The sequence below is a fragment of the Coturnix japonica genome, chromosome 5, assembly GCF_001577835.2.
Source record: "Coturnix japonica isolate 7356 chromosome 5, Coturnix japonica 2.1, whole genome shotgun sequence".
NCBI lineage: Eukaryota > Metazoa > Chordata > Aves > Galliformes > Phasianidae > Coturnix > Coturnix japonica.
In genome coordinates this window covers 3,080,909-3,096,831 of record NC_029520.1, presented here as the reverse complement: position 1 = coordinate 3,096,831, position 15,923 = coordinate 3,080,909, and the positions used below count along the sequence as shown (strand labels likewise).

General features: G+C 48.7%; 1 protein-coding gene across 6 annotated transcripts in view; it reads left to right on the top strand.

Annotated features, from left to right (window-relative positions):
* BDNF (brain derived neurotrophic factor) overlaps positions 1-15,923 on the top strand; it is a 51,071-nt gene that overhangs the window by 15,669 nt on the left and 19,479 nt on the right. For 3 of the 6 annotated variants that reach the window (XR_004307450.1, XM_032445013.1, XM_015863456.2), the window contains exon 4: positions 3,420-3,622. Coding sequence is in view for 3 of the 6 variants with exons in the window: in XM_032445013.1 (XP_032300904.1) it covers positions 3,620-3,622 (3 nt within the window). In the remaining 3 variants the exon portion in view is untranslated. Of the gene's footprint in view, positions 1-3,268; positions 3,623-4,176; positions 4,356-4,382; positions 4,480-15,923 lie in introns of those variants that run through there. The other 3 variants (XM_015863460.2, XM_015863458.2, XM_015863461.2) reach the window with 3 other exon arrangements.

Below are 15,923 nucleotides of genomic sequence, written 5' to 3'. Positions count from 1 at the left end.
GCATGTTACCAGCGTGAAAATACGCAATTGGGAGCGGTTTGAAGACAAGTGGGCTTGGAAGAAAACTATTCCAGGGAGGGAGGTGGAAGGGAATGCTAACGTTTGCAGCATGTAGATCATGGAGAAGATGGAGATATCAGAACAGGATGATCTTCAGGAGGAGGAAATCAGGCACAGATCATTAGCACTTTATGGGAGGCAACCCTAAAAGCATTCTGGGAGGATGGTATTTCCCCTCTGGGCAGCAGCAAGTAGTGCCAAACCTGCCTGCTGCGGAGGCTGGAGGTTACCAGCCAACCCAGCACACATCGACCCCGCAGGACCTTTTCTTTCAAGCACGCCATGAGTGTGCTGGCATGTAGAGATGCTGGCAGCCACGTTTCACAGCAGAGATTATGCAATATGGCTCTTGTTTCAGAAGCGTCTCCTCCAACTTGACAGATAATGTTAGCATCTGATTCTGCTCTGATTGCCAGCACTGGGGTTTGAGATGCTTTCCCGATGATCTCTGAAGGAGCGGCAAGTACACGGTGGCTGTAAACAGCCTTCCAGCCTGTGCTTAGCAGGACAGCCAGCTGCACACTTTGTGTATGTGAAAAAGCCAACAAATAACAGCTCGCTGCTTTCGCCTGGTGCTTTAAGCCAGGGAATGAATGTTTGCAACTCACTTGGGATTTGGTTGTATTTGGTGGGTTGGTTCAAGGCACCAGGACCTTCCAGCAATGCTCCTACAGTATTCTTCACATTCTTCTGTCTGAGAGAGGGGAAAATGTATGACTGATTCTTGCTTAATTAGGCCTCATCTGCTAAACAGTTTTGTCACTATTTACATATGAGTAGTCCCGCTGAAGTCAAGTCCTACAGCTGTATACTTCATCTGGTAACAATGTAAATCCAAGATAAACATACTTGGAACAAGAGAAGTACATTACCTTATATGTATGAACCACCTGAACATAGCAAGCCCTGTGTAGCACAGCTCTGGCAGAGGCCAACAGCAATGCTGTCTCAGCACCCTGAAAGCAGAACACCTGATTGTCACTCTTAAATGTTGGACTGGACTTCATGTGCCAGGGCTGACTTTTACTGAAGTGTATGGCTTGCCACTTGAATGACTTTGAAATAACTGCGCCCCTCTGTGATAAGGTGAAAAGAAGTTCTTTCCACCTACTCACATCAAGTGATGTCTCATGGCTGGTTCTCCCATGGCCTGGAGATCTGTCCTTCCAGAAATAACAGTGTCAGGGATGAGAGGCAGGAGAAGTAAATGGCTGACAAACCCAGTGTATAGCTAGGTTTAGTCTGCTTCATTCCTCCCTCAGTGCCTCTCCTGCAGGAACCTCTCTGAAGGACCTGGCAGTGACCTTTCCCTACTATTTCTCTGTGATAGCTGATGTTCTATCCCTGGTACCCCAGAACAGTGTGGACTGTTCAGTCACCAGTGAGCGCCCCTATGAGATTATGATTGCTTTATCCTACCGCCTCCTCTTCTGCTAGGCAACTCCCGTGCGTTTGGGCATCCTATATTACTCTACCCATTACCTTTTGTTCTTCCGTACCCTTTATTTCTGTTATCCTGATTACTACAGCTGTTGTCTATCACAGTGAGGTGGAAGGCTTGTGGTTTGAGATATCCAAAGCAGTTTCCCAGGAGCATTTCAGGACAGCACTCTAGCACTGGCAAATCCCATCAGCTGTGTGTCCCATTCCAGCCATAGATTTCTGGGACAAATTTTGTGCAAAGTTTTAGTAAGTTCATTACTACTACATCATCAGAATAGTGTTACCTGGCCAAATTTTCCTCTGGATGCTCCTAGCAACTGAGAGCTGTGTCAAAAAATGAAACTATCTGCAAGTCAGTGGGGCGAGAAGCAGGGAGAAGTGCTTTGGATTGATTACTTCTTTGCAAATGATGGAGCTGGGATGGTTTTCTAGATGAAAGTTTCTTGAGTTATGAAAGAAATACCTAGAGGTGATTTGTATAATTGATACGGTATTTATGTAGAGTTGTTTCTTCCCAAATCCTCTGAGAAGAACTCTGCAGAGTCAGAAACTTTTAGGACTGGGATACTTACTTGTGTGAATGCCCTGTAGGACTTTCAGTCCCACAAAGGTATTACTGCAGTGATTTTGCTCTGCTGAGGAACAGGTGGAAGCTGTTGGCTTGGAAGTCTGGGAGAACAGAACTCACAGCCATCCCACTTGCTGAAATGCTTGTGGGGTGGTTTTAATAGAATTTCAAAAGTGGTACTAATGTGACTTCATAACTGATACTAACATGAACTACTACAATTTGAAGCAGTTGAAAGTTCAGCTTCCTGGTGGATGATCAGTGCCTCAGGATGGGTCTCAGGTGACAAGTGACAGGGCAATTTATTGGGTGCAGCCTTACACCAGCCTGGTGAGCTGCTCATCCTGCCGCATGTCACACAGCAGTGTGTGATGTTGATGAAGGGGGCCTGCAGTCCTTCTCCAGGCAGGTGCACTGGAGCCCACCTGGCTTCCCTTTGGCCACCTTGCCCCCAGGACAGCCGAGGCAGGAACATACCAGCTGTACCAGTCTTAGGGCAGCATCTGCTGGTTATTGCATGGATCAACAGAAGTGGTTGTCATGGAAGAGGCTGCTTGCTTTGGCTCCCAGGCGGAGGTACCCAAGGCTGGGGCTAGGGGGGAGCAGGGGTGTTTGGGGGAGAAGCGCCCCGTAAATGCACCTGTAGCAGTCGCTCAGGAGGGAATGGTGAAGAGCGAGGAACTCAAGCTATGGCTTCTGCTGCGCTCCCGGCGGCACTCCATGAAGTTTGGCAAGTCCGGGACCGGATGGCTGCTGTTCTCTCCCGAGGACTGGTGTGGGCGCGGCGGCGGTCCCCAGGCTGCGGTCCCTGGAGAGGAGACACGGAGAGAAAATGGGGGCAGTGGGGGGGCAGGGAAGGAGGCCCCTCACTCCGAGGAGGGGGAAGTGGGGGGGGCTGGGGGGGGGGCGGGCATAGGATCGGGGGACGTCTGGGGCAGAGAGGTCCGGGGGAGCGGGTCGGGAAGGTGCGGCTGGATTCGGCCCGGCTCGCCCAGGCTAGGGTGCCGCGATCCCCGCGGGTGCGCAACAAGTCCCGGAGCGCTCCCGCGGGAGGACCGCAGGTGGACTTACCTGTGCACCGCGGGCAGGGCCGGGCATGGCGCCCTGCGGGCCGGGAGGCGGAAGGAGAGCTGCCGGGGCTGGGTCGGGCCGGGGCTTTCCTCGGGAACTTTCCGTCCCGCTTCCCGGGGGCGGCCGCGGGCGCGTTTTATAGCGAGCGAGCCGGTAACCCCTCTCATTCATTAGGATCACGTAAGAACTCAGAGGGAAACGTGACTCTGAGCTAAGGCGTTTGCGTACATCTATAGGTTTTTAAAACTCCCTGCCAGTCGCTTTCTGTCTTCTGTAGGCACCAAGGTGGCGGAGAGTTGAAGCTCGCGGATATTGCAAAGGGTTATTAGATTCATAAGTCACACCAAGTGGTGGGCGATCCACTGAGCAAAGCAGAAGTTCTCACATGATGACTTCAAACAAGACACATTACCTTCCAGCATCTGTTGGAGAGACCAGGTTTTAAGACACTTCTGTCTCCAGGACAGCAAAGAAACAATGGTGAGTACCTATAAAAAAATAATAATTTTAAAAGCGTATTTTTATAACTGGAGGGAAAAAAAAAGAAAAGAAAATTTAAAAAAAAGCTGGAGATGTTGCTTAACGACAGAGTGTGATATCACGGGCTCGGCTTTCGAGTACTTAACACGCCCGGGGCTCCGACCCAGCGCGATGGCGGTGCGGCCGGCGCAACTTTCACCCCAGCGCAATGGGTTGGAAGGAAAGCCCGACGAACTCGGGCCGGAGGAGCGGGCGGGGGGCGCGGGGAGCGGGCAGGGCCGGGCGGAGGGAGCGCAGAGCAGCGCTTTACACGTGACGCCAGAGGGGGCCGCGCAGGAAGCGCGCAGCGGGCGCGCAACGGCGGCGGCTGCGGCGGGGCAGCACCCTGGACAGAGGCGGCGGCGGGGGCGGCTCCGCGTCCCGCCCCGCTGCGCGCCTCTTGCGCGGCCCGGCAGGGTTAGGGGAGCCGCTGGCAGCCGGCGCCGACCCCCCCCGCCCCTCGCTCCCTCCCTCCCCTCCCCTCCCCGCCCGCCGGAGCTGGGCGAAGTTGAATTCCTAGCGGTGCGAGCTGCGATAGGAAAAGGAGGAAAGGGAGGGAAGAGGGGGGGGAGAAAAAAAAAAAAAAAAAGAGTCTTGCAAGCTCCGGGGGTTGGTTTGACGGTGTCAACTTTGGGAAATGCGAGTGTTTATCTCCGCGATCTAGCCACTGCCGGTGGTGTTGGCTGTGAGCAAGGTAAGCAGAGGGGTGACTCCCCCCCTCTGGCTCTGCCTCCCGCTCGGTGCTGTGGGGATGGGTTCCTGCTCTGTGCCGAGTTTTGTTCCCTTTGTGGCGGGGCTGTGCGTGGAGCGTAGCAAAGGTAGGAGACGCGTTATGAGATTGCACTGCGAGTTAAGTTGTGCCTGATTTTATCTGGGGATCTCGTATCTCGATCTGCGTGTGCATGCTTTGGGCAGAGATGCAACCGATCGTTACCGAGATAAGCAGATGCGCCGGGTATTTTTCCTAGCTGAGGATGGAAGTTGATTTTGCGTAGCTGAAGAGCTGCAGCTCAGCTCTGGCTGGCACCGTGCACAGCTGATCTCACGCAGATAAAGAGACGCAGCCGAGCTGCACCTCCATGGAGCCTCCCGGTGCCCAGCGTGGGGGTCACCGATGGCCCCGCGGTGTATGTATGTGTGTGTGTGCAGCCCCCGACGGAGCGGAGCGCCGGGTGCGCTGCTCTGCCGATCCCATGTCCGCACCCGCTTCCCTAGAAATGAAAGGGGGGAGGTGTTTGACGAGCCTGAAACCCAAACGCAGCCCCCCGCCTGGAGATGGCTCAGATAAGCTTTCTGCTCGCCTCCCTCTCTCTAGTGCCCCCCTCCCCTCCCTCTTCCTATCCTTCCTACGTAGAAATGTAGCTAATAATATTTAGTCTCCGGGCTAAAAATAAGCTCTGGAAAGTCAGCAGTTTGGCGGAGCAGCGGCGGTGTAGCAGGTAGAGAAGCTCTGGGGCTCTGCGCGGAGCCTGTGCATAGCTCTCCCCGCCAAACCCTGTTAGGGGTGGGGGGGGTTCCCGAGGACTAAGGGGCTGCGCTGCCTCCGCCGGGGGATCCCGGCCGCCCCCCTCTCCTCCCTGCTCCGAGGGAGAAGCTCCGACTCCCCCCACCCAGGCACCTCTCCCTGCGGCAGTGCCGGCGGCGCCCCGCTGCGGCGCCGGCCCCGCCGGGGAGGCAGGGAGGGAAGGAGGGAGGGAGGATCCCGGCGCCCCCGCCTCCCCGGGCTCCCGCGGCAGCTCGCACGTAGCGCCGAGCAGGGAACCCCGGCAGCGCGGGGCTGGCACGGCTGGGCGTCCCCCCCGCCGCCCCCGCCGAGCGGTTACCGCGGCGACCGTCTCCCGTCGGGGTCCCGGGTGCGGGGGCCGGGGATGCCAGCCCCCCCCGGAGCCAACATGGAGCTGCCGCAGGAGCGCCGTGCGCTGTGCGGGGGGCTCCTGTCCGCCCCGCTCCGGGAGCGGCCCCCTCCCGGCCGGGCAGCCCGAGGAGGGGAGGGAAGCAGCCGGGTGTTTTTCCATTCGCAGTTGGAAAGTTGAGCTGCCGGGACGTTTCTCGGCAGCGCCCAGGCGAGGAGAAACTCGTGGAGAAGGAAAAGGCCGCTCCGGGAGCGGCTGTCGTCGGCAGGATGGAGGGAGCCCGAACGCGGCTCCTTAGAAGCGCCGGGTTGTGAGATTCTTAAGGAAGCATCCTCTGACCTCTCCTCGCTCGGGAAGGAGTCAGGTGGCTCAGAGCTGAGTACGTGTGCTGCGAACTAGAGGCGGTGAGCCCTGTCGGAGCCTAGCCAGTTCCCCAAACACACCGTGCTGCTCTCCCAGCTCGAGGATTTTCTGTTTACGTGAATTTCCCACCCCGGGGACCACCGTGTATGTCTTCATTCACTTTAGTTTTACACCCAGTACTCAGTCTGCAGCCCTTCCAAACTCCCAGTCCTGCTGTTGCCATTTCTGCCTCCGCCACCCTGTTTGTGCAGAACACTGAAGTCTCTCTGTGAGATGGATGGGACGGGTGGCCGCTAACAAATGACACAGGGCCATATTTGGTCACATTTGCTCGAGTGACTCATGCCTTCATCTGCAAGTGGCTTTATTGATTTTAGTACCTAGTATTTCTCCAGGAGCTGTCACCCATTTGGTGGTGGTTCATCACTGCCTTCCGTCTCTTGTGTTTATGATACTGTAAAATGTCCAGTCTCCTCTGAATCTCACTTCATTCTCCAAGGCTTTGACATGACAGCCTGGTTTTGTCCTCTTTAATGGCTTTCCTTTTATTTTGCCCCTTACCACAAGTGCTGTCTTCAATGGTTTAGAATCACAGAATCATTAAGGTTGGTAAAGACCTCTAAGATCTCCAAGTCCAACCCCAACCTACCTCTGCCATGCCCACTGACCTCAGTGCCGCATCTACTCTCTTCTTGAACACCTCCAGATGACTCCACCCCCTCCCTGGGCAGCCTGTGCCAATGCCTCACTGCTCCTTCTGAGAAGAAATTCTTCCTAACATCCAACCAGAACCTCCCCGGGTGAAACTTAATTGGTTTGGCGTCTCTCGGGTATCTGTATCCAGTATGAGATGTTTCTCTACGTGGTATTTGATGTAGGCATGATCTGTCTCAAAATTTATCATTCTCCGTTGGGATAACCACTTGATTTTCAGCATCCTTCAGTAGTTCTCCTATTTTGAATGACCCGATACTTCTGAGGCTTTCATAGCATTTTGATAAGCTGAGGGGCCGGATATGCACACTTGACTTTGTGCAGCAAGATATTATTTTTTTCATCTCTTTACCACGCCAGTCGTCTCAAGGTCCAAAAATGCCCAAAGAAAATGTTATCTGGCTGCCATTTAGTAACTGGACTTTGCTTCCTGGAAGCAGTGGCACACTATTGCCCAGCCATGAGAGATTCTGGAATGGTGGATGAATCCCCAAGGAGAAATTTTGCTCAGAGCTGGAAGTCTTATCATGAATGAATCACTGTAGTAAATCTCCACTGAGCACTCCAAGATGTAGCTGCTGGAGGCTTTTTTTTTTTTTTTTTTTTTTTTAAATCAGGTACACAAACAAAGAGAACATCCATAAGGTTTCAGGAGATCTAGTTCATTCCTCCAGCAAAAAATAGTAATGTCAACATGATGCCGTAAACAGCATCTTGTGAAAGCAACAGTACCACTGAAAATCAGCAGGGTGCTTTGGACTTGAGAAACAGACAGGTAGCACAGGCTGAAAGGCGTATGGACAGACGTATGGATAGACTTTATTGGTAAGCACTTTCACAGCTCCCTCCCCTCTGAGCTAACATTAGATTGAGAGCACAACGTCTCTTTTGTTGGTGGAAAAACCTTTGGATGGAGACTCGGAAAATGGGGCTAACGAAACGAGGTTCATCAAAGCGGTTCTTAATATGGAGACAACAGCTTTGGGGGCACGAAGAGCTAGGAAGACTGAAGTGAGGAATGCAGGGCTAACTTGTTGCCATTCATGGTTGGCAAGCCCTGCTCACAATAGGGACCACAGAATATGGGCAGATGATAGGTAAGCACGTAATACTCATATGGCTAAAACTAAGCAGTGGAAACAAATCTGAGCATCCTGTGTTTCCCTTGCATTTGGGTTTCCAAACATTTTTTACACCTCCTTTCTGTGTCCCTCCCACCACACATAGGAATACTGAGTTGACCTGGCAAGGAAATGTCCCAGGTCATCCCAGGGCTTGTGATGAGCTGCTCTGTGCGCAAATCACTCAGCACTTCCCCAAGTCCCTTCTCCCACACGCCAGCAAGGTGTGGCACAGCGCAGGGCACCAACTCCTCTGGGTCACTGAAAATATCTCTGAGACATACTCTTGCAAAATTATAGCCAGGAAAACATAACGACTGACATGGAGTTCATATAACAACTGCCCACCCATTTCATTATTCCACAAATGTGCGATTCGTGCTTGTGAGCTGTCACCGTTAACATTTCCATCTGTCTCAATATTGCTTCTATTCTTAGTTGCTATGTGATAGATGTAGGTGTATGAAAAGGATTTTTCCCCCCTCCCTGTGTCATGAAACAAAATAAATGAAAGCCACATATGTGTATCTGTGCGTTTCATGCAGGCCGTAAGGAATACTGGCATGCTGGAGGCATTACCTTTGATGGAGTGAGCAAAGCACAGCTGTGGCCTCTGGGTGCTGCTAGAACATGTACACAATGGGGCAAAGTGTAAATAAGTCAAAATCTAACCACAAAAGAACAGCTCTGCTTTGATCTTCTTTTGAATGTGTTATTTTAGAGATCTGTCTTCCTAATCACATAAGTATAGGAGTCATCTTACTTATCGCATAATCCTAATTGGGCTTTTCCTGAGGCAACCTCAGGGGGGAAGATCCAAGGATCAAGCCATTGGCTCTGCAGATATTCCAAACTTGGAGCTTTCCAGGTACTCATTGCTTGGACAAACAGAAAGTTCTTTGCTTTGGACAGGTAAATCCCATGTTTCTCAATACCTTCACACCAACACTGGATATGATGAGACACCCCACAAGGCTTACAGGTATCTCACAGTAGCCTCAAGCATAGGTAGAACCTGGCTTCATTCTTTGTGTTCCGCAGTTACTGGTGCTGCTGGAACTTGATGGCAGAGCACAGTCTTGTGGTCTGCTGGCAGGGTGTAAGAGAAGCTGGGCTGTCATGGGCCAATCTCTTTCCATCAGTGCCCAAATATATACTTTCTGTTCCCCTGCTTTTTAGTGTTCTGGTCTTTATTTTCTTCCCAAAATAGCAAACAAAACCCTAAGTTAACAAGCATAAACCATAAACGCTGGCCTCCAATTTATTTTGACATTTGGTAAGAATGATTACGCAACGTGTTCGTTAAGTCATAACATTTTCACTACTTTGCCATTTCAGATCCTTATTGAGTGTAGCACATGAGAAGATAATGGATTTATTTATTTTCAAAATGGGAAGTAGGCCACAAACCTCTGACGAAAACACATTATTTCTGTTTGCAGTGTATACAGAGCCTTTTAGAGGCATTGGTCTCACCTGGCTGTAAAAACATAGTGGTTCATTTAGGAAAAGGGGTGAGGAGGGGTGTATGGTCCACCACAATGTTTATATGGTGGTGCAGCTGAGGTGGTCTAGTCAGACAAGATGTTTCCTCTTACTTAAACAGAGCCCCTTCCTCCTGACAGTCCTTTGTGGGGCTTATGAATAATGCATTAAACAGTTAAGGTAATAGATAATTAGATGGGCCAGCTAAAAGCAATGTGAAAGGGGGTTGGTAGCACAAGGATTACAGAAGGTGTGTGGGCATTTTGACATCCAGAAAATGTTATAGATCTGGTCTCAGCTACCTCAGTCTCATGACGATAATTAAGAAATGTGGGTGTAGAAAAGCTATTTGCATGGTTTGGTTGGATTATTGCTGCAGTTCAAAACACAATTGGCAGAGACACCCACATTGGACATAATTGCCCTTTGATGAGACAGATACTGACTTTTAAAAGTTGATATAGTTAAAATTATGTCTAAAGTTTATGGGGCCGCGAGCTTCTGACTGGATTCCATTATTAAAACAAATGGTAACAGACAATCTGAAGCACTTAAAAGTTGGAGGCATATTGATGAGGAAGGGACGTTGGTAGTGAGAATTCTTTAGGATTAACTCCGCTCTCATCTTCTCAGCGAGAGTAGAAGAACACGGGCAGTGTCCAGAGAGTTTGCTTCATATGCATGTCTATACATCCTCTTCAAGACAGGCTGGAGAGAAGGCCAGCCAGGCTGGTTCCTTGGCTGCTCTGTCAATAACCGAGAGCATAAATTCCAATTCCTATATGGCTTGTGTGTTGTATGGCAAATCTTTGCAGTTCTTTTGCTACTGTATGTTCATCAACAGTGCAGATATGTTACCAAACTCCCCTCTGAGCAATGAGTAGAGTGGAAAATACCACAGATAAATACATATAGATACACGTATACATGCTCTGCCTTCTTTAAAAGTAGGGTGGTTTTTTTTAAGAAACAAATGTGAATGGTAACTATGGGAGGCACTGAATATGTACAGCTATGGAAACTTCAAAATGTTGACTTCAGGCCTCATCCTGCATTAAGGTGTATTTTCATTTTTATCTTTATTTTTTACATTTGTATCCCTAAAATAACAGCAATGGAAGAAGCTTGCATAGCAAGCCCAGCGGTTATTCCATATTTATTACAACTGCTATGCAGGCTTTCCCTGAGGGACAGGGAAGTTCTGTATTGTTTTACACTGTGTTCAAAGGGGCCTTCGATATTTTCCCATAAAACTATCATCAAAAACCTGACGAAGAGATTTGATGTAATATTCAGGTGGAAAACTGAATTTGTAATGAGAGGACAATGGGTTTCAGGGAAGCAGGTGGTTACTAAAAGTAAAAAAGATTACTTCTGACAGCAGATACTTTTGAAACCTGACCAACTTCACTGAGAGAGGGATTCACGAGCAAGGGTCAGGAGGATGGAGCTGCCGAGGTAGCAAGTTGTCTCTGTCAAATAAATGCTCATTCACATCTGCTGAAAGTTTGTAAAACCATCTGAGAGGATATTTGGCTGAGTTTTGTAAGCAGATACCTGATAAAATAGAATTGGCCAAGAGAAAAAGCTCTAATGGTTTTCAAGCAGGGGCCAAATCCCAGTTTTGGATTTTTCTGATAGGTGATAATATATCTCAAGCATCCTTTGCTTTTCGTATGTGCCACTCGCTGCAGCCTGAAGTGTGACAGCACTTACGCTATCGTCAAGACATTATTGCATCAAAGGAAAAATGAATAGTACATCTATTGGTTTCAGAATGTCATCCACACCAGGAGTGAATCTCACATTATTTCCCATATGAATCTTTTTTGCGCCTCAAGTTTGGTTTACTGACTAAGTTATTGCAATCCCTTATACCGCCCTCATCATTCATTGTGGTATTTGAACACCTTGCTAAGTGACATGACTAATATCTGCCACAAGTTTCGCCCTCATCCTCTCCCAGAGGAACAAGTGTTTGAAGTCTGGGTTGTTTTTTTTTTTCCTTTCCTCTGCTTTTCTTGCTGTGCATTCGTCCTTCACAAAGGCCTGGTGGCGTGAGAGGTCAGAGCTTCATCAGGGATTCGTCCCATTCTTCTCTCCCCCCAGTGCCACATCACCGCCAGTCACTCTATCCACCGCCTATTCCCCAGGCAGATCTGATTCTTGCACGCTTCCCGCCCACCACCTGTTGTTTTCCTGCTCCCAAATCCTTCACCTAGACTCAGCCATCAGCTGCACAGCCTTGGTCTTAGCCCAGGACATTCACTGCTGCTCTGGGCTCTGTCTTTTTCTTTTTTTGAACTTTTTCAGAGATCCCAACTTTGCTGACTTCAGAGAGGCTTTTGTTCCCCAGTCTATCGCCTTTGGCACCAAATAGTTATTTTTATCATCCCATCAAAGATCTCCCACAGCACTCGCTAAGGAGAATTCTGCCAGCTTACAATTTTTAGGGAGCCCAAAGCAATCAAAACATCTGACAAGAAGGCTGAGCCTTTTTTTTTTTTTTTTTTTAGGCAAAGCGAGAAAGTTAATTTTAAATGGTGAGAATTTCATATTCGTTTATCTAGAGGGATTTTCCAGACGAAGCAGGGCACAATTTCAGACTGCTGTTTCAAGGCTAAGGGAAGCCAGGGAAGACGGACTTTCCCAATTTGCTCACTGCTGGGCTTGCCCTGTGCCCTGGCATGCTGTCCTGCTCAGGAGCAGCAGGGAGGGCAGAGGAGAGGTACCATAGCCTCCTGCACCTCCAGAGGCCATTTCACCAGCTACAGCTTCCGTGTGACAGCTGCCTGCTGTGATTAGCAGCACAGCTCAGCTCGCCCGTGCTGGGCTGCCAGCACAACTGCTTGTGCAGCTCCAGTTCCTATCAGGTACCGTCAGGCCTACTTGGAATCATTCAGTTTGGGAGAGACCTGCAGTTTGGGATCACCCTGTCCAACCACAAATCCATCCCCACTATGCCTGATAGCCACATCTCTAAGTACCATTTCTGCTCTTTCCTTGAGCACCTCTGGGACAGTGACTCTGTCACCTCCCCGGGATGCACAGGGCATGATGCAAGCTTGGCACCAAGTCTGGGTTGGATCTGTTTGTCTCTTTATCTTGTGTTTTGGATTTCTTTCTCAATTTTCAAGCCTGGGAGACGCAAGGGGATATACAGAGAGGGGAAGGAGCCCCATTAAGGGGTCTTTGCAGAGGAATGGTGTGTGTGCTGCAGGTGGGCCCACGCAGAGAAAGCAGATGAGCAAGGAGTGTGGGTGTATCTTGTCTGGTGCTCAGGGGACACAAGATGAAGAGTTATTGATCCTGCGGTGACCTGCTGGTACATCATGCCTGGCTGCATCTGAAACCACAGTGCGGGAAGTCATTGCCTCTGTGAGCTTGTGCTGACTGTGGGATGTTGGTCAGGACCAATGGCTGTAAATATCAGCTGAATTCAGACAGAAGTCTAGGTCAAACTTGTGGGAGCATGTGTTTGTGGGCAGGTTTAGCTTACCCCAGTCCCAGCCTTGCCTCTATCCCTGACATGGGTGTAACAAAGCATCAACTCACTGCAAGTGTGAGGTCCCAACAGAAAAGCAGCAAACACTACTGCAAAATAAACCATGTTATCAACTGTGCTTCCTGAACGCTAGTAACTGCTGCAGATTTCTGGCACTTAATGGGACATAAATTAAGAAACTAATCAGAAATGAGCCTCTAAATTATACCGATCCTTATCCATTTGCTTTTATCTCAGTGCAACTTCCGAAAAGAATATTTTTAACAGATTTTTTTTCAACATTTCTAGTAAGAGGCAATAGACAAAATGTCATAATTTACATTTGAAGGAGTTTCTGTCAGTGTGATTCCTTTCTAAAAAGCCATCTTACCCTAATACAGTCCTGGAGTTTAAGTAACATATTCTGTCGCAGCGACTTTTGCATCAAAACAATTTTTCTATGTTTCATATCCAAGGAAAAAAAAAAACGTTGAATATTTAAATTCCACATCCTTTTTGATCTTAATTCCCATCACAGAGGAGCTCTTTAGGCCTCATCAATGTGCTCTAGGTACAATATAGGAGTATATTTTTCATACGATAGGATCTAACCCAAATTAGGAAACCAAAGGGGAACATGCTATGCATGCCTGGAAGGGAAGTGGATTCTGCTCCAAGCATGGAGAAGGGTAAAGCATCAAACAGAAACATAACGAAAATACAGAATAATGGTTTGAATTCCTGGCTGCAGGATCCTTGCTGAAAACCTAGTGCTCGGCTCCGTGCTGATTTACATGCTTTGCATTCCTGCTGCCTTCAGTGGTGTTTATATTCAAGTTATTGAAGGCACAATGAGGCCATGGAGTATATCGTCAGGTTGCAATTAGTTATAGCAGATTAATCAGGGTAACTAATGGCAAACAAAGCGCTGTTTGAAGCCACCACTCCTTTGTAAGCATTTACATGTCAGCTGTGTAAACTACACGAAAAATAAACAGTGTCCAGGAAACAAGTACTAATAATGTTCTTTATGAGTTCATACTCAGGCAGTGTAGGTCTGGATCTCTGCAGAAGGCCCCGTGGCCATCCACTGGAGTTTGGTTCTGGTGGATGCTTGGGCACACCAGCCTCATGCTTGGGTTACTGGGGTCCTCCCAGTGGCCATGTCCCCACTGCGCAGCCTCACATTTGAGAAGTTGTGTGGAATTTGAGGAAAGTTAGTTGCACTCGTGTTGGTTTTCTGTGTATGAACTGCAGGAATTTCAGGCCCAAAGGGGCCAGCTCCATGCTCCTGTCCCACCTCAGATCGCTGCCCCAGCAGCCCGGTGCTGCCTTGTTCCATGATGCCCATTCATCTCCTCAGTAGAAGTCAGTGACATTTACATGCCATGTGATTCCAGTTATTAAATCAACAGAAGATTAACAATCTTGGGTATTCAATAAACAGATAAGACAGCAAACAAATGAAATGTGTTAGTAAAGGGAAATTTTGGCTTTAGTGCAGTGATTCCAGTGTTTGCATCACGAACCACAAGTCACAGGCCCCGGGGAGGAGGATGTGATGTGGTCTGGGTTTTGTTGCTAAGACTTTTTTGTGGCCACAATGGTAATTTTATATCACAGTTAGCAATAATGTCTACTGTTCCTCAACTGCTTCTCCCTTAAATGCTTTAGTTTGTTAACACGGAAGATGCTTTGACCAGAGGGTGATGGGCACTGCCCTGAGCTGCTGGATTTCAAGGGGTGGTTTGACACTGGTCGCAGACAGTGGGTTTGGGTGTTCCTGTGTGGAGCCAAGGGTTGAACTCGATGGTTTTCATGTGTCCCTCCCAGCTGGGGATACTGTGTGATTACGTGATTCTATGACTGTTTTTGGGAGGCCGTGCTCTGCCCTTGCTGGCCAGGAGGTGTGCTTACAATGTATGCGTGCAAATGGCGTGTTTGGTCTCTGTGCTGATGGCTGCACAGGGGTAGCAAGGCCCAAGAGCAAGCCGGGTGTGCTCCCACAGCAAGTACAGTCATGAGCGGCTTAGTGTGTCTCTATACAACATACAACATGCACTTCCTCATCTGCAGGCAGCTAATCTGCACCTACCACAGAGCTTTGCTGCAGCAGCAGCTTCACACACAGAAATTGGGCTGAAATCCCTGACTGGAACATGTGGGACAGGATCCGGGGTGCAGATCCCCCATGTGATGGGAAAGTGGCATACCTTTAGCAGGCATGAGAAGAGACCAATTATTTCAATTGTTGGTTCAGGTTCTTAAATTCTCTTTTGCTGTAGCTGGAGGGTGATGATGCTGAGCTATTAGGTGGTATTTTCCTCAGCAAAAATGTTGTGGTTTCAGCCCCGGTGATTGAAAGGTGCTTTATCCTGTGCACGCACAGCCTACAAATGGCATCTAATGAAGGATCCTTGGTTCTGCAGTCCCACTGGTGTGAGTGGGACTAACATCAACAGAGTGGCGTCACAGTCCAGTCGTTGCCTTCCAAATGGGATGTGCCCGCAACTTCCAATCGTGTTTATCGCTCACTGCAATTCTTCGCATTGCTTGAGTTGGAAAAGTTTATTTCAATGAACTTTCCAGCCCTTTAATGTGAAAAAATAGCAAAGATAGGTAGCTAGGAAACATGAATAAACATAATGAAACATAAAATACTTGTAGTGATATAAGAACTGACCTCAGGCAATTAAAATTATTAATAGAACAAACACTTCAGTGTCAAAACCTGAGCGTATCAACATCATTCACATCTGTGTCGTCGGGATTAGCTTGTATTTCATGAAAACCAAGCAAGAGGGAGTCCGTCTTGCAGCTCCTTGGCCTTTTTCTCTTTGAAAAACAGGCTGAGATACTGCGTTCCTACAGCAGGGAGCATGAAGGTGCAGTTGTGGGGGGAGGCTGAGTATATCATATACTTGATTACATATAGATCAAGTGTGGGCCTTGTAAGAAATGTACTCTTTTCAAATATCAACTTTTTCTTTATTTATTTATTATTGTTTCTCTTACAATTACAACGGGGGAATTTAAGAGCCCCACAACCTACTTCATCATATAATTAGATTATCAGTAAATTTGGACCTTGTACATCAATCACCATAATGCATAGCCTTCACTGAGACAGAAACCAGATGTGTGCGCTGCCGCTTTGTTCTTTATGGTATCTACAGTATCATTAGGGCCTATGCTATTGTTTAAATTGAATTCAGCAAAAAGCAATGGTCTTACCCCACTAC